The 21869-nt window shown below is 66.3% G+C and overlaps 3 protein-coding genes across 4 annotated transcripts; 1 reads left to right on the top strand and 2 right to left on the bottom strand.

Annotated features, from left to right (window-relative positions):
• Positions 1–327: 327 nt before the first annotated feature.
• BBLN (bublin coiled coil protein) lies at positions 328–2754 on the bottom strand. Its single transcript, XM_051838498.2, has 2 exons — positions 2514–2754; positions 328–705 (listed from the first exon to the last, which is right to left on the bottom strand). The coding sequence occupies exons 1-2, from the start codon at positions 2590–2592 to the stop codon at positions 533–535; spliced, it is 252 nt and encodes an 83-aa protein (XP_051694458.1). The 5' UTR covers positions 2593–2754; the 3' UTR covers positions 328–532.
• Positions 2755–4629: 1875 nt separating this feature from the next.
• Positions 4630–7852, bottom strand: LCN2 (lipocalin 2). The gene is made up of 7 exons (XM_002722973.5): positions 7617–7852; positions 6744–6880; positions 5662–5741; positions 5420–5539; positions 5187–5288; positions 4899–4925; positions 4630–4769 (listed from the first exon to the last, which is right to left on the bottom strand). Exons 1-6 carry the CDS (start codon positions 7752–7754, stop codon positions 4906–4908), a joined length of 597 nt encoding a protein of 198 aa, XP_002723019.1. The 5' UTR covers positions 7755–7852; the 3' UTR covers positions 4630–4769; positions 4899–4905.
• A 9814-nt stretch (positions 7853–17666) lies between these two features.
• PTGES2 (prostaglandin E synthase 2) lies at positions 17667–20987 on the top strand. 2 transcript variants are annotated; one of them, XM_051838496.2, is made up of 7 exons: positions 17667–17965; positions 18512–18709; positions 19209–19267; positions 19367–19516; positions 19604–19804; positions 19876–19993; positions 20583–20987. In XM_051838496.2, exons 1-7 carry the CDS (start codon positions 17696–17698, stop codon positions 20709–20711), a joined length of 1125 nt encoding a protein of 374 aa, XP_051694456.2. In that variant the 5' UTR covers positions 17667–17695; the 3' UTR covers positions 20712–20987. The 2 variants fall into 2 exon arrangements, with proteins under 2 accessions (XP_051694456.2, XP_069913521.1); XM_070057420.1 differs by having other exon boundaries at positions 17674–17965; positions 19371–19516.
• Positions 20988–21869: the final 882 nt, after the last annotated feature.

The raw sequence follows: 21869 nt of genomic DNA, 5'->3' as shown, positions 1-21869 counted from the left end.
GGCCTCGGGTTCTGAGTCCGCGGTTCCCGGCGGGGCCGCCTCGCTGGGCTCTCTTACGTTAAAGCACCCTGGGAACCGCTGGCCGGCAGGGGGAGCAGGCCCAAGGTGGGAGGGCAGTGCTGAGGCTGCCGCGGTGTGCAGAGGACGAGGGGGTCACACAGGGAAGCAGCTGCTGGCCAGGGACGCCCCAGGTAGGGAGGAGACCCCACCTCACCTGCACCTCACAGACAGCCAAGAACCCAGCCCCCTCCTCGCCCGTGAGCCCCACCCTGTCCCAGCTGGAGGCCCCTGGGGTCCTCAACCAGGACACAGAGGAGAGCAGCACAGTGGAGTCGGAGACCCTTTTAATGTGGACACTCAGGGCCCGGACAGGCAGGGAGGTGGGTGGTGGCAGGCCCCCACCTGGCCCCCGGAGGGCATGCGGGCAGTGGAGGGAGGCCCAGGCAGGCAGACTCACCAGGGGGCCCGAAGGCCAGCCCTTGACAGGGTGTCAGGCAGGTGACGCGTGCCCGGGCCGCAGCCCGGCCAGGGCCTAGGAGCCGGCCTCCCCCGGCGCCTCCCCGAGCCGCTGCTGGAACTCCAGGCGCACCTGCCGGTTGGACTCCAGCAGCTCGCGCAGGCGGGCGTGCAGGCGGTCGTTCTTCTCCTCCAGGTGGTCCAGCACGGAGTCGATCTGGTCCAGCATGGCGTTGATGGCAGCGTACTCTGGGGGGAGGGAAACGCGCAAGGGTCCTGTGTCTCCAGACGCCCCAGCCAGGCAGTGGGGCCGGGGTGGTCAGAGGGCGGGCCGCCGAGGCAGCCCTGCAGGTGCCAGTCCCCTCTGCACTTCTCCAGCAGCTGCCCGGAGGCCAGAGCCCACGCTGAGCCTGGCAGCCGGGGCCGCCCAGGCAGGTCCTGTCCTCCGGCCCCTCGGGACAGCGCGCCCAGGACCCCGCCGGGCTCTGCACCAGCTCCCCTCCCTGGCCCTGCCCTCCCCGCCTTTCCCCTCCTCTCACCCCTGCCCTCCCTCGGAACCTGCCGCTGCCTCTCCCCGGAGGGCACTGGCTCCTCCGGGGGGCGTCTCACTCGCCCCCGCGCCCCCGGCCCACCGGGCCCCTGTGCTGATCCCCTGGCCCCCTTCCCCCGGCCTGCCTGCTGTCGCTGTGTGCACGCTGGTGTGCGCCCCCACTGGACTATAAAGCTCGGATGTCTCGTACTCCTGGTGCCCTCACTCTCAGCCGCCTCCGCCTCTGGAACCCGCACCTCCACCACGGCCACCCGCGACCTGCCTCTCCCAGCAACACCGCGTCCCTCAGGACTCAAGGTCTGGGCCTGTGCCCACTGCGGGGCCCAGCTCTGAGCCAGCCTGTGACTCAGACACCCGCTGCCAGCTCGGGACCATAGGGGAAGCGGCTGGCACGGCAGGGAGTCGGCTCCGGGGGCGGATGTGCTGCGTCTGGGGAGCAGGCCCCCCTGCCCGAGAGAAGCCCAACGCCCTGCAAGTACGGGGAGGGAAACTGAGGCAGAGAACAGCGCCAGCCCAGGTCCTCTGGCTGCTTGGAGACGGAGCCAGAACTGAGACTGGGGCGTCAGGGCCTGTGGGTTTGAGTCCAGCTCTGCTCCAGGCCAGCGAAGTACCCCACTTTGGGGAGAGGGGGTGCTGCGGGGACCCAAGTCTGTGAAAACTTCCAAGTACCCATCAGGTGGCCGTCATGGTGGATGCGTCCCACTCTGTCCCGGGGACCAGCTGGGCAGAGGGGAGGAGGGGCGGGCTCTGCCTGCCACTCAGGGTCAGGCTTTGGCTGTGCCAAGCCTCTGTATCTGCCCGGGACACCTCCTCCCCGCCGGCCTAAGAATCTGCCAGCATCGGCTCTGGGAGGACCCCTCCCCCAGGCGCCGGGCCACCGATGCAAAGCCGGCCGCAGACCCCGAGTGGGGAAAATGTCTCCGACTGCTGGGGTGGATGCCCACGTCTGTGGCTATACCCAACAAGCGGGACGCCACACGGGCAAGCTGCACCGCGCGTGAGCCGCAGGCCCGGGCCGCCTGCCTGGGCCACGCCCTGCCCTCCGAGTGGGCCGCAGACCTGCATCACCCAGGACCCACCTGGTGCACCCTGCCCGCCGGCTCGTCTCTCAACCCTGACAGCTGCACGCAGTTAATCATGATTGCTGTCCTACCCACGGGGAGACTGAGGCTCGTCTCCGCACCCCAGCCCCCAGCCCCCAGCCCCGCCGTGCTGAGCCAGGCGCTGGGGAGCTGACTCAGCGCGGCGGGGCGCGCCCCCTCAAGCCCGACCCGCCCCTCGCCGGGGTCTCGGGCTCCCCACGGGCTGAAGGATGTGACTGAGGCAAATCCTAAACGGGCGAACGTCCCCAGAGCTGCCTCGGTTTCCCCCTGAAACGGGGCTGGCGTCCCATGGTTCACGGGTGCCGCGGCGCCCGGGGCCCCGCATCCCCGCGCCCAGCCAAGCCCCCACCCCGGCTGCGCCCGGGAGAAGCAAAGGTCGCTGCAGCCCCCCCCCCCCAAGTCACCTGCTTCCCCGAAGCCGTCGTCCTCGCCTTCCGCACCCGCCTCCACCGGCACGCCCAGGTCCCCGTTGGGGCCCGACATCGCGGGCTCGGGCGCCACAAGGGCCACGGGAGGATGGAACGCCGCGACCGTAGCGTCCAAAGCCGGCGCGGGGCGGAAGGCGGAAGCGGTGGATGGAAGCCGGGGCCGGAAGCGCGGAACGCCGCGGCGGAGGGCCCCGCCCCGCAGCCGGAGCTCCGCCTTCGCCCCGCCCCGCAGCCCGCCTCCTGCCGGAGCCACGCCCTGCCTCACAGTAGCCCCGCCCCCTCCCCAGGCCTCTGGGCGGGGCCGTCGGGAGCTGCCCGCCCTGCCCCGGGAGCCGGTAGGGAGCCGGCCCGGCGGAGTCGCAGCAGCCTGGGAACCTCGCTCTGCGGGTCCTGTGGGCGAAACCAGGCCCGCAGCTTCCAACGCCACCTGTGGCTGTGGCAAATTCTTGTTGCCAGGTCACCAGGGTCTGTTTCGGTCCCAGCGGAGAGGCCCCACCTCCCCTCCCGCTACGCTGGTCCTGGGCCTCCCCGGTCTCGTGCGCGCCCCTCAGGGTCACTCCAGTAGGGTCAGCCCTTTTTACGGAGGGCGCCTGAACTGGAGCAGCAGCAGGGTGTTGGGGGGGGGGGGTGAGGCTCCTCCTACCTCTGCCTCTCCAGCTCTCCCGGCACCACCAAGGAGTGCAAGTCTAAAGCAAAGTTGGCCGCTCCCCTCTGGGTGCTGTGTGGCAGGGGGCTACTAGGGCAGTCCATCAGGAAAAGCCTCAGATAAGGGGGTCCAGCGGCCAGCACCCCCCAGGTATGGGTCTGGGGAGGGAAGGCCAGCACCCCCCACCCTAGGAATGGGTCTGGGGAAGGAAGGCCCAGCCAGTCTCCCAGCCAACAGGCGTCCCTCCTGCCTTGGACCCAAGCGAACGTGACGTGCGTGGAGCTGGCACTTTGCCATCGTTTGCTCTAGTGGCTGTAGGAAGCTCACACCTCCGGTTACCTGGGAAGGAGGCACAAAGCTTTGTTTGTGCCCCTAAGAGTTTGATCCTAAAGGGCCCAGTAGTCCCAGGGGGCCATGGGAAGCTGCCTTGCTTGGACCAAGGTAAGAGAGATGGCATCTACTGCCCAAAGAACAGCCCAAGGGCCTGGCATGCCGGGTGCAGCTTCCACCCTTGGCCCAGTGAGTGGGGCTCTGGCAGTGGCCCTGGCTGCCCGTCTGTGGCCACTCGGCGCATGAGCGTGGCCCCATCCCTGCTCCGATCTTAGGCTGCACCGAACTCATCTCTTCCTGGAGTCTGTCCCAGGCTTGTGGAGGTTGGGCAGCCTCTGGTGGGCTCGCCCTCCCCTAGCCGAGGGTCAGTGGGGTCCTGTGTGAGTCTGGGGGGCTCCACCCACTCTGGCCTCTGACTTTGTAGGAGGGAAAGGGGTTCCAGCTCACGATGCCACATCCCATCAGGAGACAAGGTGCACCCCCCCACCGTGGTCTGGGAAGGAGGGATGAGGGATGGTGCCCCCCCCCACCGTGGTCTGGGTAGGAGGGATGGGGGGTGGCATCTGAATGTCCATCCGTGGGGAAGGGACAGCAGGCACTGGCCCAAAGACGCTGGCGGAGGGACAGGGCCCCCCTGCTCGCCCCCTGCCTGCAGTGGCCCCGGTCTGGGGAGGTCGCCGCCTCCTCCGGCCCTGGCTGTGTTTCCCCCACAGCCACAGGGCTCCCGACGAGGTGGAGCTGGCTGCAACTTCTGCCCGCTCTCAGCTCTGGCTGTGCCCCTGCCGTGGGACATGTTGCCAGTGGCCCCGTCAGGGCCACCAGAGGACTAGGCACCCTTCGTAGACGGGCGCAGGGGCAGGGCAGGCTGCCTCCACCCTGGGGACGAGCCCGGGGCTGGGGGCTGGGAGCGGGGAGCGCAGTGTTGTCCGCCTGGGAGGGACTCCGAGCAGTCAGAGGCAGTGTTGTCTGCTGTGGGAGGTGACGGCTGGAGTCCTGGAGCTGCTGTGTGGCCCTGACACCCAGACTGGGGACCATGGGCCCTGGGAGTGAGCTGGCCTGAGCCCCCACTTTGCCCTCCCTCGCCCCGTGGCCCTGAAGTCAAGCAGCACAGGCCGGTGCAGGGGCTAGGAGCATGTGTTTATTTAGGAGACGGATGAGCTCCGGCAGCAGGGCGGGGGAAGGGTCTCCGGCCTCTGTGTCTCTTTGTGCTGGGCTGGTGGGATGGGAGGTGGCACCCCGTGCAGACGCCAAGGCACCTGAGAGAGAGCCGGGGTGAACAGACAGCAGCGACAGTGCCGGCGGGGGACAAGGGGCAAAGGCAGGCCCGAGCCCCTCCAGCCCACCGCGCCCGGCCTCCCAGCGGCGCCCTGCCCAGCCATACTCACTGCTGGCTCAGTCATCAATGCACTGGTCTGGGGGCCGGGGGGGGGGGGGAGAGAAAGTCGGTGAGAAGGGGGGGTGAGGGGCGTGCCAGATTCCCCAGGACCCCTGCACACCCCTGGGCCACCCCGGGCCCACTGGGGGTTCCCTTCAGGGATGCGGCCGCAGAGGGGCTGGGGGACACAGGACAGAGGCCTGCGGAAGGCTGCCCCCTGGTCCCCCCTTTTCCCTGGCAGGGCAGTTTCAGGCCCGGTCCGTCCCCACGTTCCCTCCCTCTCCCCAGCAGCCATTACCGATGGGGGTGGGGAAGACGATGCGGTCGTCGGGGAGGCCCAGAGATTTGGCGAAGCGGGTGAACCTCTCCCTCAGCTCGGGGCTCAGCTCCTTGGTTCTCCCTGTGGCCAAGGTGACCGGCAAGTGGCCGGCGGACACTCCATGAGCGTTGGTGAGCGAGCGAGGCCTCCGACCCCGTCCCCACCGGCCACCCTGCCTCCCCTCCCGGCGAGGGCGTGGGGTGGGGACCCACCGTAGAGGGTGGTCTTGAAGAATTGCTTGTTTCTGGAACCCTTCCTGAAGAACATCATGGCATACTGGCTGTAGTCGGTGGCCACCACGCGCACAATGTAGTTCTTCACCCCAGGGTAACCTGCAGGTGCAGACGCCGCGGTCAGCTCCGCGCTGGCTGGGAGGAAGGGGCTGTGGCCTTGCTCCCCAGCCCGGCAGCACCGGCTTCTCCGCCATGGGACAGTGCGGCCCCCGGGGACTCACTCTTGATGTTGCCCAGGTTATACTGGCCGGGCCGGGACGTGGGGACGAAAGTCCTGATCCAGTGGTCACAGCGCTGGTCCCTATGGGCGGAAGCGGTGGAGGGCGTGAGAGGAGGGTCCAGGCTTGGTCCTGCTGGGCTGGACAGGTGGGGCCAGGACTGCAGCAGGATTTGGGTGATCCCGGTCCAGCCCAACCGGGGACAGCCCCCCTCGCCAGCCAGCTCAGTCGGGCCTGAGGCTCCGCCCCTCCCCCCAGCCTATTCCCGGCTATTCCTGGTCTGTTTGCAGTCTTTCCTCCAGCAACCTTCCCTGCCCTGGGCTGTCTCCCTATGCAAGGCCGGCCCCATGCCCCTCCCCAGTGTTTGTCTCTCCTGGGTGAGTTATGTCCAAGGCCCCAAGCACTCCCTAGCTCTTGGGCCAAGCTTGGCCCCTCTGAGTCTGACCCCATGCCCTGTCCCCTGGGGCTCAGCTCCCCAGACCTGCTCTTCCCTGGGTCTCTTGCTCCACCAAACGCCCCAGCCCCGACCCACCCAGCAGTCAGAAGCACACTGCAGGCGTGGGCTGTCCCAGGCTCCACTCCCTGAGCCCTAGGGTGGCTGCACCGCTGATACCCCCACCGTGACTGCCCAGCCAGGCCCCCATCCCCCAAGCTGCACCCCACCACTGGTCCCCACTGCTACGGGCGGCCCTGCTCAGACCTGCTCCTCACACTTCCGGTGCTGGGCCCTGGGGACCCCGGTGGGTGGCTCGGCTCTGACCTGCTGTGCACAGCCCAGGCCTCCTGGGACAGGCTGGCTCCTTCAAGGCCACCTGCTGGAAGCCCTCAGTGGAGGCTGTGGGTGGGGCCTCAGGCTGGATCCAGTGTCCCACCTCCCACTCCAGGACACCCTGCTGCCTCCAGTGACCGTGTGTGTGTGTGCGTGTGTGTGTGTGTGCAGAAGTGACTGTGGACACGATCTGATGAGTCAGAGACAGAAGGCAGAAGCGGATGCGTTCAGGGCAGAGCTGCGAGTGCTATGGCTTCCCCCAGCCCTGAGGCGTCCGCCGCCTGCCCGTTCCAGCCACCCGAGGGGCGGCTCTCACCTGAGCAAGGTGGAGGTGACGTTGAAGCTGCGATCTTCGTTCAGCTCGTAGGTGGTGCTGTACATCGGCTCCTGGCCTTCTTCCCTCTTCTGGACGGCATTGCCCGCCAGGCCCACGACGTACCACTTGCCCTGGAACTGCGGGGGGCTGCTGGCAGATGGAGCCCACCAATGGCCCGGAGCCCCACCTCCCGCTCTGTCCCCGCTGGCCTCTCTGGACAGCCCAGCCTGGAACCTGGAGCTCCTCTTTTGTTTTAGTTTGTACATTGATGGTCATATGACTTTATTTATTTATTTATTTGACAGGCAGAGTGACATAGAGAGACAGAGGGAGACCTTCCACCTGCTGGTTCACTCCTCAGATGGCCACAATGGCCGGGGCTGGTCCATTCCAAAGCCAGGAGCCTGGAACTCAATCCAGGTCTCCTACATGGGAGGCAGGGGCCCAAGTACTTGAGCCATCATCTGCTGCCTTCCTAGGCATCATCCTATGCCTGCCTGCATAGGCAGGCGCTGGATCAGAAGTGGAGCATCTGGGATTTGAACCAGTGCTGCAATACGAGATGCCGCATTGCAAAGCAGCGGCTTAACTCTGCTTCACAACGTCGGCTCCCTGGAGCTGGGCCCTGGGCTGGGCCGGCAGTGATGAGGTCAGGGTCAGGGTCAGGGTCAGGGTCAGGGTCAGGAGCCCTGGGAGGAGCCCTGGGGGAGGAGGCCGTCCTGAGTCTGGGAAGGTCTGTCGAGGTGACCCTGAGGGTGGGGGTGGGGGGGATGGGGCATGGCCGCCATCGGGGGACCCCAGGGCAAGGCAGCCTGAAGCCCATGTCACCCACAGCTGCCTGTCCTCCCTGTAGCCGCCCCCCGGGCCTCTTACCTGTTCATCCTGGAAGTTCCGCTGCAGGGGAACCCTGCGCAGAGATGGGGCAGGGATCAGTTTTGGGGTGGGGTCCTGGGCCTGGATGTGCAGGGCCCCCAGCAGGGTGAGGCCCAGCCACAGGAGACCAAGAGGCATGGTGCCAGGACAGCTGCAGGGCCCGGTGTGTGGACGAGGAGGAGGCAGTGAGGGCGAGGCCAGCCTGTGCCCTATTTATGGGCCCACCTGGGCACCGGCCCCCCTAAGGTGGGGTGAGCCATCCTTTACCAAATCCAGGAAGGTGAGGCAATTGCCAGCAACCCAGGCTGAAATTCTTGGCAAGATTTCTGCTCCCGGATCCCCTGTGGGGATTGTGCAAGAAAGAGAGGGGGAGGCTCCGTGGGGGGCATTGGAGGGACAGTCCCAGGACTCTGGCGGGGACCAGGGCTCCCTCCGGGCACCATGCATGCCACTGCCCTTGGCCTGCTTGGCCCTGTCTATGGGCCAGTGGTCCCCGGTCCAGGTGAACTCTCATCTCCGGCCCCCAGGGCCCCCTGCTCAGCCCGAGCCGTGGGTACTGGGGTCTGCACGTGGTGAGGCCACCTCCCGGCACCTTCCCAGAGCCAAGCATGCAGCAGGCTGTGAGCTGCTTTCTGCTTCTTATAGAGGCCAAGGAAGTCCAGGCTCTGAGCCCAGATCCTGGCTCCAGGCCCCATTGGCAGGGGTGAAACCAGACATGCCTGCTTCCTGGGGGCTTGGCCTGTCCTGTGGGTTCCAGGCTGGGCAACAGACCACAGGTGTGCCAAGGCCTCCATCCCAGCTCACGGGGGAGGCCGGGTAGGGGCTGGTGTGGGTGGGCTCCACCCTGCCGCTCTGAACGCCAGCTGCTTTGGGTCACAGGAAGTACAAGGACTTAACCGTCGCTGAGACCATCTCCCTGTCTAGCTGCAGCCTTAGGCTGTGGAGCCCAGTGGCCCAAGCCTGGTGATCCCGAACTTTCTGAGACAGCTGATCCTAGCCTCATCCTGGAGGGAAGCCATTTCCTCCCTGGGGGCCTGGCCAGCCTGCTTGGGAGGCAGTGACGGCCCCCAGGTCCTGTGCAGTGTTCGCCAGAAATGGCTCACCCACGAGGGGCCACACGGTCCCCATGCCTGACCCGAGGCTGGACTGTGGGTCTGCTGGCCTCAGATGGGACTGGCACGGCACTCACTGGCTCTGCACACCTGCTGCTTGGGACCCCCAGCCTGGGATCGGGGACGGTGGGCCCTGAGCTGGTGGTTGGGGTCCCAGTCCTGCCCTTCCTGGGTGAAGGAAGGGCAGGGAGTGAAGCTAAGCAAAGCTGCAAGGGCGGGGTGGCCGATGTGGCCACCTGGGTGCCTGCCCCACCTCTGCTGCGGTGTTGGATGTGGGGCAGACTGGTCAATGCAGCCCGTGGAACAGAGGGTGAGGGGTGCAGGTCCATGGTCTGAACCCAGCAGAAGGGCGTGAGAACCCCAGAGCCCACTGCAGGTGATGGCCCAGCTGGGGCTCCTGGGCTGGCGAGCCCCTGCCCAGCCCCCACCGCCAGCAGAAAGCTACTCAGCTGACCGCGAGGCCTGGGTCAACCTAAGTAAGTAACGGAGAGGGCGTCTCCCAAAAGGACCGCAGTACCCGGGGCGCAGGTTGCAGAGGGAACAGGTGGCTGCAGTCAGCCATGTGTGTCCCCCTGGGACGGTGAGGCAAGGGGAAATTTTGAAAGGTGAAATATGGAGGACACATATGCTGTTTTGAAACAACAATCCTTGGCCACAGAACTAATAGCAGGGGCCGGCACCGTTGTGCAGTGGGGTAGAGCCCCTGGCCTACAGCGCCCGCATCCCATATGGGCATTGGTTTGAGTCCCAGCTGCTCCACTTCTGATCCAGCTCTCTGCTGTGGCCTGGGAAAGCAGCAGAAATGGCCCAAGTGCTTGGGCTCCTGCACCCTCCTGGGAGACCCGGAAGAGGCTCCAGGCTCCAGGCTCCTGACTTCGGCCTGATCCAGGCCTGGCTGTCGCAGAGATTTGAGGGGCAAGCCAGCAGATGGAAGATTTCTCTCTCTCTCTCTCTCCTCCTCTCTCTCTCTCTCTCTCTCTGTCACTTGCCTTTCAAATAAATAAAAAATAAATCTAAAAGATGCTTTATTTATTTGAAAGGCAGAGTGAGAGAGAGAAAGAGATCTTGCATCATTGGTTCACTCCCCAAATGGCTGGAATGGCTGGGGCTGGGCCAGGCCAAAACTTGGAGCCAGAAACTCCATCCTGATCTCCCACGTGGGTGCAGGGGCCCAAGGACCTGGGCCATCTTCAGCTGCTTTCCCAGGTACATTAGCAGGGAGCTGGATCGGAAGTGGAGCAGCTGAGACTAGAACCGGTGCCCGTATGGGATGGCAGTATGGCAGGGGGCGGCTTCACCTAGCACAGTGCCAGTTCCCCTCTCTCTGACATAAGGGTCCTGCATCTCTGTGCTGGCTCAGGCCCGTCTCAGACCCACTGGCCCAGTCCCTGTCTCTTTGTCCCCCCCTCTGTTGACACCCGGTGATGAGACGCTCATCTGGCTGTCTTCTGCCTTCTCTCCTGGGCCAGCCCTGGAGGCTGGGGTCGGGGAGAAGGTGTTGAGACCCCCTGTGCGATCCGAGCCTCCGATGTGCCGTATCCCAAGCCATATCCATGGGGGCCCAAGACAGTCACTGTCAAGGCTGGGGAAAAAGCCAGGCTCGGTTGGGGCTAATCTCAGCCCACGAGAGCCCGGCACTGGGCTGGCTGGGGCTGGAGGCAGAGGACTCACTGGGGCTGCCTGCAGCTTTCTGCCCCGGGCGGGGCAGGTCCCTGAGGACGGGCTGGGGATCGGGGAGGTGCAGCCCTCCCCGCCTCAGAGCTCAGCAGGGCCGTGGGGAGGGGTCAGCTCACCACCACCGCCCCTGCCCCTGCCTCCCACAGCCATGACCTATCACTGGGAGAGCTCAGACCTGGACTGGCTCCAAGGGCTCCAGGGTGGACAAGACCCCAAATCCCCTGTGTCTCCCCTACCACTTCCCACAGGGGCCTGTTTCCTGGGTCCGGATCCCTGGCTATGGAGGAGGGGACTCAAGGGTTCACATTGTCCAGGGCTGGGGCCGGTCCTGGGGTCCTGGGCTCCCAGGATGCTCTGCACAGTGCATGGCGTCAGGCGTGGCACGCTGGGCACCTGCCTGTCCCCCTTTGTCCCATGCTGGCTCCTGCAGAACTCCTTCCTGCAGCCTCCCACTCTGTCCCTGGGAGCTCAGGCCACCCTGGGAGCCCTCAACAAGCCACCGGCAGCTTTGGGGCCATGCCCCTCTGGGTCTCCTGAACCCCACTCTGGGTCTGCCTAGCGACAGCGCACGCTTAAGAAACGGCCCACGCCGGGGTTTGCTGTGGTCCGAGCAGGAGGACCCAGCCCTGTCCCTGGCAGGCAGCTCTCCCCAGGGGACATGCAGTGGCCTGGCCCTGACCCCCCCACCTGTGAAGCTGGTGAGATGTTCTCTGGAATCCAGTCTGACCGGACCCCCTGGTCTGGTTTCCAGAATTCTGAGCAGGGCTCAGCCTGCCTGAGCGCCGGGCCTAGCAGGGCCGCTGCTGACCAGGACAGCTCTTCGAAGAGTCCATGGAAAATGCCCCTGATAAAAAACTGTGGGCTTCAGACTTTTTTTTTTGCACCAAAATAAACTTATCTTTTAAAAACTTGTGTATTTTAAAGGCAGAGAGAGAGAGAGAGAGAGTGATCTGCCCTCCACTGGCTCACTTCCTGAATGCCCGCAACGACTGGGACTAGGCCGGGCCAAAGCCAGGGGCCAGGACCTCCAGCCAGGGCTCCCGCCTGGGTGGCTCGCATCCTGTGCTGCCTCCAAAGGTGGACGTTAGCAGGAAGCTGGAATCCGGAGCAGAGCCAGCGACTTGAACCCAGGCCCTCCCCTCTGGGCTGAGGGCCCCCAGTCGCCATCTTAGCCACTGTGCTGAACGCCCACACCGCACCAGCTCTTCTAATTCCATTTCCCCATGCGCTTCTTGAAGCACCCTTGTATTTGAAGGGCTGACCGGCAGGTACTGGGCTGGCTTCCCAGAGCCAGGAGCTGAGCTTGGAGGAGACTATGGGCAAGCCGGGCAAGGAGCCCCCAGCGGCCCAGCCCTGGTCCCCGTGAGGCCCACCTGCAGGGCCTCGGTGCAGGTCCTAGATCCTGACCCCACCTCCCATGGCCTCCCTTGTCTGCCTCTGAGCAGGCTGAGCCTAGGCTGCGGTGCCGCTCGCCCCTTAGGCTCCCTGATCCCAAGCCTCGTGAGGTCATTTAATGCACCTTAGCCAGCATCGTTTCCGGAACTGGGGGAACACCCCCACCTGGCCGACTGGAGTCCACTTTGCCATTATCAGGATTCCCCACGGAGCACGTCGCTGACCAAGCAGAGCCCAGGAGCACTGCGGGCCACCCAGGGCCCGGCCCAGAGCTGAACGCACGCCCCTCAGCCCCAACCTCTGTCTGTAAGACCCCTTACCCCAGCCCCTCGTATAGCCTGGGAATGTGTTGATTTATTTATTTGAAAAGCAGAATTAGAGAGAGAGAGAGAGAGAGAGAGAGAGAGAGAGAGAGCGAGCTTCCATTTGCTGGTTCACTCGCCAAAAAAACAATGGCTGCAACAGCCGGGGCCGGGATCTAGGAACTCCATCCAGGCCATGAGGATGGCAGCGGCCCAAATGCTTGGGCCATCTTCCACTGCTTTCCCAGGTGCCTTAGCAGGGAACTGGATTGGATGTGGCGCACACATTGGATGTGTGGCACCATGAACCCATGCCCATGCGGGTCGTGGCTTCACCCGTTGCACCACCACGCTGCCCAAGTCCGGGATTGAGCCATGGCCGCTCCTCGCTGTGCACCTCTGCTTTCACCACTCCGGGTCAGTGATTGGCTGGCTGCGGGGACCCAGGCTTTGGAGACTGCAACACCCGCAGGTCCGGGCTGGACTCGCCCCCAAGCCCCCAGGGGTCGCCTGGTTGACTCTTCTGTTTCCGGAAGCATCTTTCAACCCCCAGGTCCCATCTCTCAGCCAGGGCTCCCAGGGGACTGCCTGGCCCGGCCTGTGGGAAACTCTGGAAGGCTGCCCCCCCAACGACACCCATGGGATTCCTCCCTCTGTGGAGGCCTCGGGGTCTGGCCTGCAGGGGGGTCAGGCCCCCTGCTGAGATCCGAGCCCAGGACCACCTGCTGGTTCTGGCCCTCAGGTGCCTGGCCCAGGTACGGCCCTTCCATGGATGCTCCTGCCTTGTAATCTGGAGCCTGGACTCCCACGCAGGTGAGAGGGCGGACCATGGCCATGACTCTGAGCAGGCTGGGGTGGAAGCTGGCTCCTGGGCTTCTGTGTCACGGGGCCTCTGCCTGGCATGGCCCTGGCACCAGACAGGGCCTCTGCATCTCCCAGCTCTGCACCCATCCTGCCTCGGCTGCAGCCCTTGACCCCCCAGGAGGCTGGGAGAGGGGCGTGTCTACTCCTGGGTTGTCCCCTTGCCCCTGCTCCCCAGGCGGCTGGCTGGGCGTCTGCTGGCCGCCATGGGAGGTGGCTACTGTGGGAGGACGAGGCCGGCTGCCTCCTCTCTGTGCCCGGAGAGCCCGCCCCGGCCTCAGGCCTAAGGACATCTCAGGGGCGACCCTGGCAGGAAAGAAGGGTCACAGGCAGGTCTGGCGCCAAGCAGAGGGCCTTTTATATGGAGTAGGGGCTGAACTGGGCTGGGGAGGAGGGGGCGGGGGAGTGAGGGGCGGGAGGGAGCAGAGCAGAAGACGCTGGGAATAGGCAGCCACGGAGACATTGGCCTTGGCCTGGCCATTGCCCCGCTGTCGCCCATTCTACAGGGGCCAGGTCGGGGGAAGGGTGAGTCCCTGGGACCTTGGGGTGGGGGAGGTCGGCTCCCACCTGCTTCCCAGGGCTCTGAGCATGCCCCGGGGGTGGGGCCTCTGCTTTGGCGCCAAGGCAGGTGCAGGGCTGGCAGCACCTTTTGCAATCTGGACAGGCCGAGAGTTTCCTAAATCATCAGATTTTCACAACAAATTACCACACTTGTTGGTTTAAAACAATACCTTGTGAAGGCCGGATGTCTGAAATCGGAAACTCGCTGGGCCCACACCAGGGTGCGGCCAGCGCCTCAGCCCCTCTGCCAGCTCCCTGGGCACCCTCGCTCACCCGCCAGGCTCCCCTCTGTGCCTCCAGCTCCCCCTACCGCCTCTTAGCAGGACGCGTGCGTGGGGCGCGGCCAGGGCCCAGCTGGCTAATCCGGGCCGTCTCCCCATCTCCCGATGCGGGGTGCAGGAAGGAGAGCAGCAGACGGGGGAGGAAAAAGGGGTTCCAGCCAAGATCTGCCTCCGGCTGAAAACACAACACGGGCGCCTGCGGAACAGGCTTGGAGGAGCCGCGAGAGCGGCCCCTGTGCCTGCCGCCCGTGGGTCAGCGCTGCGGGCGCTGCTTCGGAGAGGCTTCCGCACCTGTCAGTCTTCGCGTCGGGCTCAGGCTGGGGGCGGGACTTTAGTTCCGCGGTGGAGAGCCCCTGTCCCATCGCCCAGCCTGGGTCTGATTCCCAGCTCCGGCTCCTGACCCCAGCTTCCTGCCGGCGTGGACCCGGAGGCAGCCGTGACGGCGCGCGTGCTTGGGTTCCTGCCACCCACGCAGGGGGCCCTGAGTGGGTTCCCAGCGCCTGGCTTTGGCCCGGCCTAACCCCTGTTGTGGGCACGTGGGGCAGTGCGCCAGCAGGTGGCAGCTCCTCCTCTCTGCCTCTCAAACGGATAAAAACTAAAACAAACCAAAGCTGACCGCACAAAACTTTAACAGGAGGCTTTTAATAAAAGGGAAAGAAAATAGGAATATAAAAGCTAAAATCTGAGCCTTGGAGAAGACAAATAATACAGATAAGAAACGCGAGGGGCAGGCATTGTAGCAGTGGTTAAACCCCTACTGGAGGGGCTGTGTCCTCTATTACAAGGCCAGTTTGAGCCCCACCTGCCCTGCCCTTCTGCTCCCGCCTCCCCCAGGAGAACTAGCGCCTGGAAAAGCAGCAGGTGATGGCCCGGGTGCTCCTGCTCCTGCCTGGCTGGCGCAGGTGTTTTGAGAGTGAGTCGTGCACGGAAGATTCTCGGTGTGTGTGTGTCTCTCCCTCTCTCTCTTTCAAGTAAATAAATCAATCTTAAAAAAAAAAAAAAAAAGGCAGAAAATGTTCTCAAGACAAAAAGATACAAGGCCCCAAAAAGCAATACCAGGAACAAAAAGGAACTTAACACCGGATTCTGTGGGCATGCAAATGAGGAGATGAGGCTGCCAGCAAGGCCTGGGGAATCCCCCAGCAAATCCGAGCCCCAGGGTGGACTGGGGGGGGGGGCTGCGTCCTGTTCTAACCACTGGCAGGGGTGACTCAGCCGCAGCTCCTCTGCCGTGGAGAGAACGCCGGCAGTGCGACGCGTCTTCACGGATCCAGTGTGTGTTCCGGGTCCGTCTTGGATTCGCAGGACTGTGACGTTGGTAGAGTTCCCCCATAGCCCGCACCTGGCTCCCGCGACGAACGTCGTTACAAACCAGCACGGACCGGTCTCGAGTGCCCGCAGCCCACACCGCTCCCATTTCCTGAGCTTTGCCCCCTCTCCGCCCCAGGGTCCCCCCACCCCACGTACGCCACGTCCCGCTGTCATCCACACGGTGGCTTCCCACGCTCCCCTTGGCTTTGACGACTTCGACAGTGGGGGGGGGCTTTTCTGCACTTTTTTCCTAGTGTGTTACGGGTTTGAGGCAGGAAGACGCACCCCCTGCATCCAGCTGCAGAAGGCATGGCTTCCCCTGCTGGTGCTGGCCTGGACCCCCTGGCCAGCACAGCTCCCAGTCTCCACCTGGACGTGGGGCATTTGGCTCCACCTCCGGGGAGCTGTTTGGACTGGCTATTTGCCACCTTACACTGTAATCCAACTTCCGGGAGCTCCCAACATCCCAGCGCCACGGTGGTTTTTGATGAATTTGGCCCCGTTTCAACTTAAATGCCCACGCAGCCACTCCCACAATCAAGGCAGAGAACATATCCAAAAGATCCCTCCCGTTCCTCAGCACCCCCGGGCGCCTGCGGCCCTGCTTTCCGACGACCGATCAGCTCGCATTGCCAGCATACATGGAAACAGACCCCCCACGCGGTGCCCAGGGCGTCTGGTGGGTGCCCTTGACCATGGCCGGTACGGAACTCTGCAGCCAGGGGCACTTCCAGGACACGGGATCAAAAGATGAGTTTCTTTAGTGCAAAAATGTTTGAAGTTATGCATCATTTTTTCATATTACAATTTGCTATGAATTTTTTGAGAGGCAGGAAGAGACAGAGAGAGGGAGCTGCCGTCCACTGGTTCACTCCCCCAAATTCCAGCCCAGGGCTCCAAGCTGGCTCCTCAGTGCTTTGCCCAGCGCTGGCCACAGAAGGGAGGTCAGTGGCTGGAAACCGTTAAGGAGGCCGTGCAGGGACCAGGGCAGCACGAACGCCACACACCACACACCAAGCCCTAGCCAGAACTGAGGGAGGACGTGGCCAGGTATTTCGGCGGCGGGGCTGGTCATCGGACTCCTTCCCAGATGCCGCAAAGCTGGGGTGGGGCCAGGCTGCAGGTCCCAGCCTCCCTGGCCGCCGGCCTCTCCCATTCGTGTTCTCATCTGACGCTCAACCAGCTAAATGCAGCAGAAACCAGGCATTCCATGTCACAGACAAGGACACGGGGGTTCTGGAAGGTTCTTGGAGCTCACAGCTGACGATTCGCCTGCCCTGCCCGCAGTGCTGTGCACGCGTGAGCTGGTCGCTCTGGGCAAGCGGCCACACCGGCAAAAGTAGCCGCGCAGGCAGTCACTCGGCCACCAGCCAGCCCCTGGCCACCCGCGTCCCAAGGGGCCTCGATCTACCTAGGGGCTGACACACGTCACAGGAGGAAACCCCAAAGGGCGAACGTCCCCGGAGCTGCCTCAGTTTCCCCATCTGTAAACGGGGCCGGCTACCACAGTTCACGAATGCGGCGGTGTCGGGGTCCAGGGTGCTCGCCCTGCATCTCCGAGCCGGGGCGCAGCCACAGGAGGGCTCCCCGACTCCTTCCAAGCCCCTACCCCGGCTCCGGGAAAAGCCAAAGTCGCTGCAGCAGTTCCCCCCGGGTCAGCTGCTTCCGTCCTCGCCTTCCGCACGCACCTCCCCGGGGACGTCCAGGCCCCGGCTGGGCCCCGACACTGCGGGCTCGCGCGCGGCGGCGGCCAGGCCGAAGGCTAGCGCGGTGGACCGAGTTCACGGCGAGCGGAGCCAGCTGGAGCCCCGAGCCCCGCCCCCTCCTGTGACCACGCCCCAGCCCCGCCTCAAGTCTCCTCCCACTCTGGGAGCCCCGCCCCCGGCCGCTGGGCGGGGGCCTCCCGGGGCTGCCCGCGGAGAAGCCTGAGCTACAGAGGCTCGGGCGCGCGGCTCGGGCGGGCGAGTCTGACAGAGAGCGAGGCAGCTTGGGACCCCTACTCTACCCCACCCTGCCCCTGGGGGCCTGAGTGTGGACGAACCGATCATTCCGAACGGGCGAAGTCTGAGACACCTGGTTTGCAAGGCCCCCTTGGGGGCTTGGGAAAATTTTGTGGTTCGAGTCACAGTACGAAGCGTAAAGCAGTGCGGGAGGGCAGCCGGCAAGGTCGCGCCCAGCGGCGGCTCTATCTTGGACACTCAGCAGGCTTCAGTTTCTTTCGAGTGGGCGCATGCAGCAAAAATGCGCAACTACGCTTGACAGACGTCCACTTCGCACTCTGCTAGGCGAAGTGGCAGAGCGGGGCCAGCGTTCGGGAATACCCAGCGCTAAGCCAGGCCCCCGCCTAGAACCACACCGTTAGCCTTCTGCAGACATTCCCCCGGGAGCTTCCGCGGCTCCGATGGGTGTTTGAAACCCGGGCGCCGAAGCTCTTCCAGCCCCGAGGGGCCTGCTGGTCCCTACTCGGCGTCACCGTCACCCCGGCAACCTCCGCGGCTCCCGAGACGGCCCCTTTAAGGACGCCTGAGCGCCAGCCTCCTTGGTTTCTCGCGCCCGCCCGAGCCGCCGGCGGAGCGAACATGGCCCTGGCGGCGCGCGCGGCCCGGGCGCTGTGGCCCTGCCGGGGCCCCCCGGCCTGGCGGCTGAATGGCCGCCCGTGGCCACCGCTCCTCGCGGAGGGCCGGGCCGGCTTCGCGGGGGCTTCAGGGCCAGCTGCCGCCGCTCGCAAGAGGAGCTCGCGGCTGCTGGGGGCAGCGGCGCTGGCCCTGGGGGGCGCCCTGGGGCTGTACCACACGGTGCGGTGGCGACTGCGCGCCGGGGACCTCCGCGCCGAGAGCTCGGCCGCGCAGGTGAGGCCGGACGGTGGGTGGGGGGCGCTGCGGCGCGCGCGCGGAGCTCGGGGCTCCCGGGGGCCGCCGCCCCCGCCGCCTGCCCGCGGGTGACCTTGGGTGATGCCCGTGACCCGGCTGCGTGGAGGACCACGTGTCCCAGGCCAGCCTCTGCCCCCGTCCGCAGCCCTGGCTGTCACTCCCGGGGCGGGGCCCAGACAGCCCTCCCCTTGGAGGTTGGAGGGAGACCCCACTCTGGCCAGTGCTGGCCTAGGGGCTCTGCCCCCTCTCCCAGAGGTCCCTGGAGTTGGGGGCGGGGCGGCGGCCCCCTGGGCTGTCAGGACCAGAGACAGAGGAGCAGCGCCCACCCAGCGTGGGACAGAGACCTGCAAAGGCCGCGTTTCCCGCCGTGCGCCGGGCACTGGCTGGGCTGTGCGCGCCCGGAGCCCCCTCCCCAGCCCGCCCGCCCGCACTCTTCCCGCGATCCCCAGGGTCCTCTCACCTGCAGGGTGGGGTGGGGAGGGGGGCCTGGGAGCACAGGCCTCAGCAGCCCCTCCCCCCCCCCAGCTCTCCCTGTCCGGCCGGCTGCAGCTCACCCTGTACCAGTACAAGACCTGTCCCTTCTGCAGCAAAGTCCGGGCCTTCCTGGACTTCCACGCGCTGCCCTACCAGGTGGTCGAGGTGAACCCGGTGCGCAGGGCAGAGATCAAGTTCTCCTCCTACAGGAAGGTGCCCATCCTGGTGGTGCAGGAGGGCGAGAGCTCGGTGAGCCTCGGGGACCCCCGCCCCTACATCCTTGGCCCCGCCTCCCCACCCCCACCCTGCTCCCTGAGTCAGGCCCTGCTCTGTAGCGCTGCAGGCACCCTGTGATCCCTCTCTGGTATACAGGAGGCGCTCAATAAGTGTAGACTCCCTGCCTTCTCGGCCATTACCGAACACCCCAGAGCATAATGTGGGTTCTCAATGAGGGGGCTCGGGTTGGAGGGTGACGTGGGGCTCTGGGCTGGCTTAGCCGTGGGCAGGGAGCAGGCACTGCAGACGGGAAGCGCCCGGCTTGGGACTTGGCACCTGGCGTGTGGCTTCTGGAGCCCGCCCTGCCCCTCTGCACGAACCCAGCGGGGGACCGCCCCCCGCCTGCCCCCGCATTAGCACCCTGGGCGGCCCTGCTCCGGACAGGAGCGCTCAGTGGGCTAGGATCGGGGCAGCATCGTTGGGGGCCCCAGCTACCCCCGCCGTCCCCTCTGAGCCCGGCCTCTTCTCCCAGCAACAGCTCAACGACTCCTCTGTGATCATCAGCGCCCTCCAGACCTACCTGGTGTCGGGGTAAGGGCCCCTGCCCTGTGCCCGCGGGGTGGGGGTGGGCACCGCGTCTCCCCCGGCCCCCCGCTGCCCGGCTGGGGTGACGCGGGCTCTGTCCCCAAGGCAGCCGCTCCAGGAGATCGTCACCTACTACCCGCCCATGAAAGCGCTGAACGCACAGGGCAGGGAGGTGACCGAGTTCTGCAACAAGTACTGGCTCATGCTGGACGAGGAGGAAGCCCGGCGCGTGTACGGGGCCAAGGAGGCCAGGACGTGAGTGGGCCGGCGGGCGGGGCCTCCCAGGCGCGTGGGCAGCAGGGCCCCGCCCCAGCCCACGCTGTCCCCGCCCGCCGCCCGCAGGGAGGAGATGAAGTGGCGGCAGTGGGCGGACGACTGGCTGGTGCACCTCATCTCCCCCAACGTGTACCGCACGCCCGCCGAGGCCCTGGCCTCCTTCGACTACATCGTCCGCGAGGGCAAGTTCGGGGCCGTGGAGGGCGCCATGGCCAAGTACGTGGGAGCAGCCGCCATGTACCTCATCAGCAAGCGACTCAAGAGCAGGTGGTGCCCGCGCGTGCGGGGGGGGGGGCTGCCCCGCCCACCACCCTCGCTGATGCCCCCCCCCCCCGCAGGCACCACCTGCAGGACGACGTGCGCGAGGACCTCTACGCCGCCGCCGACAAGTGGGTGGCAGCCGTGGGCAGGGAGCGGCCCTTCATGGGGGGCCAGAAGCCAAACCTCGCCGACCTGGTGAGCGCGGTGGGGTCCTGCCGTGGGAGGTTTGGGAGGGGCAGATGCCCCAGTCGTCCCCCCGACGCCCCCGCTTGCCGGCGGGAGCAGCTTAAGGCGGCAGCTCTGTCTTGGTCCGCGCGCGCGGTTCGGGGCAAGGCTGGCTGCAGGCCAGTGGTGGGCGCAGGCTCTCCCGGGGTCTTCCTCTCGGGCAGGCCTGGGTCTGGCGCACCACGTGTCCAGCCGGCGGGAGGCCTGGATGGACGGCCTTGGGGTCTCCTCCCTAAATCGCAGGACCTGCTGGGGGTGTGAAGGCGGGCTGCGGCCCCCGTGGGGGCACCTATGCAGACTCCGCCCCCAGGTCCTGGGCGCACTCCCGACCCCAGCTTCCTGCTGGTGCACCCTGGGGGGGCGGTGGGACCACCTCCCCGGCTCCTGCAGCCATGTGGGGGTGGGAACTCTCTCTGCTCCTCAAATATTTAAAAGGAAGAGAGGCGGAGTGGGTGCAAGGCGCCCCCTGGCGACAGTGGCTGAGAGCTGCAGGGGCGGGGCAGGGCGGTCAGGTGACAGCCTTGCCGCCCCTCCCCCCTCCCTCTCCCCTCCCCCGCAGGCGGTGTACGGCGTGCTGCGGGTGATGGAGGGGTTGGAGGCCTTCGAGGACCTCATGCGGCACACACGCATCGGGCCCTGGTACCTGCGGGTGGAGCGGGCCATCGCCGACGCCCCCCACGCGTGCTGACCCGGGGGCCCGGGGATGCCGCCGCAGCCCTCTCTCGGACACGGAATGGTTCTCGGGGGCCCCGGGCTGCGAGGGGCACGGCCCGGCTCGGTTTCCGTTCCCACACCCCCCCCCCCACCTCCAGTCTCAGGGGTCCTGACTCCCCCACCCGGGCCTCTCCTGGGCACTCAGCGGCTGCACCCCCTGGTGGGGACCGGACCAGGGGCGGGGTGCACCGAGGGGCTGGCCAGGCGCCCGGGCCCCTGCCGTCTGCAATAAAGACACGGTTTGCTTGCTGCCCTGCCTGTGGCGCTCCGTGGGGCCGGGGGAGGGGAGGCCGCTGTGTCTGGGATCCGGACAGGCTGGCCGGGTCGCCCCGCGCGGGGCCGTGGGACTCCGGGCTCGGACGCCCCTCTCGCAGCCCGTGTCCTCGTTTGTCACGTGGGCGCCTCGCAGAGCTGAAGGGTCCAGCAGCGGGTGCGCCGCAGGGTGCCAGGGCGGGGCCACTCAGGACCGAGCCCGCCGGGTCCTGGCCCCTGTGGCAGTGGGTGGCTGCCTGGGCGTCACCCCGGCTGGGGTCCTAGGAGGAGCGCCCCCCATGTTTGTCCTGCGACCCGGCCCAGCTGCTCACTTGCCCGGGCCTGCCCCTTCCCTTCTGCCCAGCTCCCTGCTCCGAGGCCCCCGCCCCCAGCCAGGCGCCCCCAGCGGGGCTGCAGGGCCCGGAGAAGCCAGGCAGCCGCCGCATCGCTCGCTGGCCTCGGCAGGCACGGAGCCCACTCCTGGGGCCAGCGGGGGTCAGGGACCCCAGAGCCGCTGCTGTGGCCGCGGTGCCTGGAGTGTCCAGGGGCCTTTGCTCCCAGGACCCAGGCTGGCTGTGGACCCCAGAGACAGGCCTCCCCTGTGCCCACCTCCCCGTCTCTGCCTCCCCCCTCCCCCTCCCCGCCTCCCCCTGCCCTACCTCCCCCGTCCCCACCTCCCCTACCTCCCCCGTCCCCACCTCCCCCCATCCCTGCTTCCCCCTCCCCTACCTCCCCTGTCCCTGCCTCCCCCTGCTCACCTCCCCCTCCCACCCCTCACTTTCCCTCCACTTCCCAGACAGGCTTTCCCTGCCCCTGGCACCTGTGTGGGCCGTGCCTCAGTTTCCTCCCCTGTCTCCGTCCTGGTTCCCGAGAAGCCAGC

The sequence above is a fragment of the Oryctolagus cuniculus genome, chromosome 1, assembly GCF_964237555.1.
Source record: "Oryctolagus cuniculus chromosome 1, mOryCun1.1, whole genome shotgun sequence".
Lineage (NCBI taxonomy): Eukaryota > Metazoa > Chordata > Mammalia > Lagomorpha > Leporidae > Oryctolagus > Oryctolagus cuniculus.
This window is presented reverse-complemented; position numbering and strand designations above follow the sequence as displayed.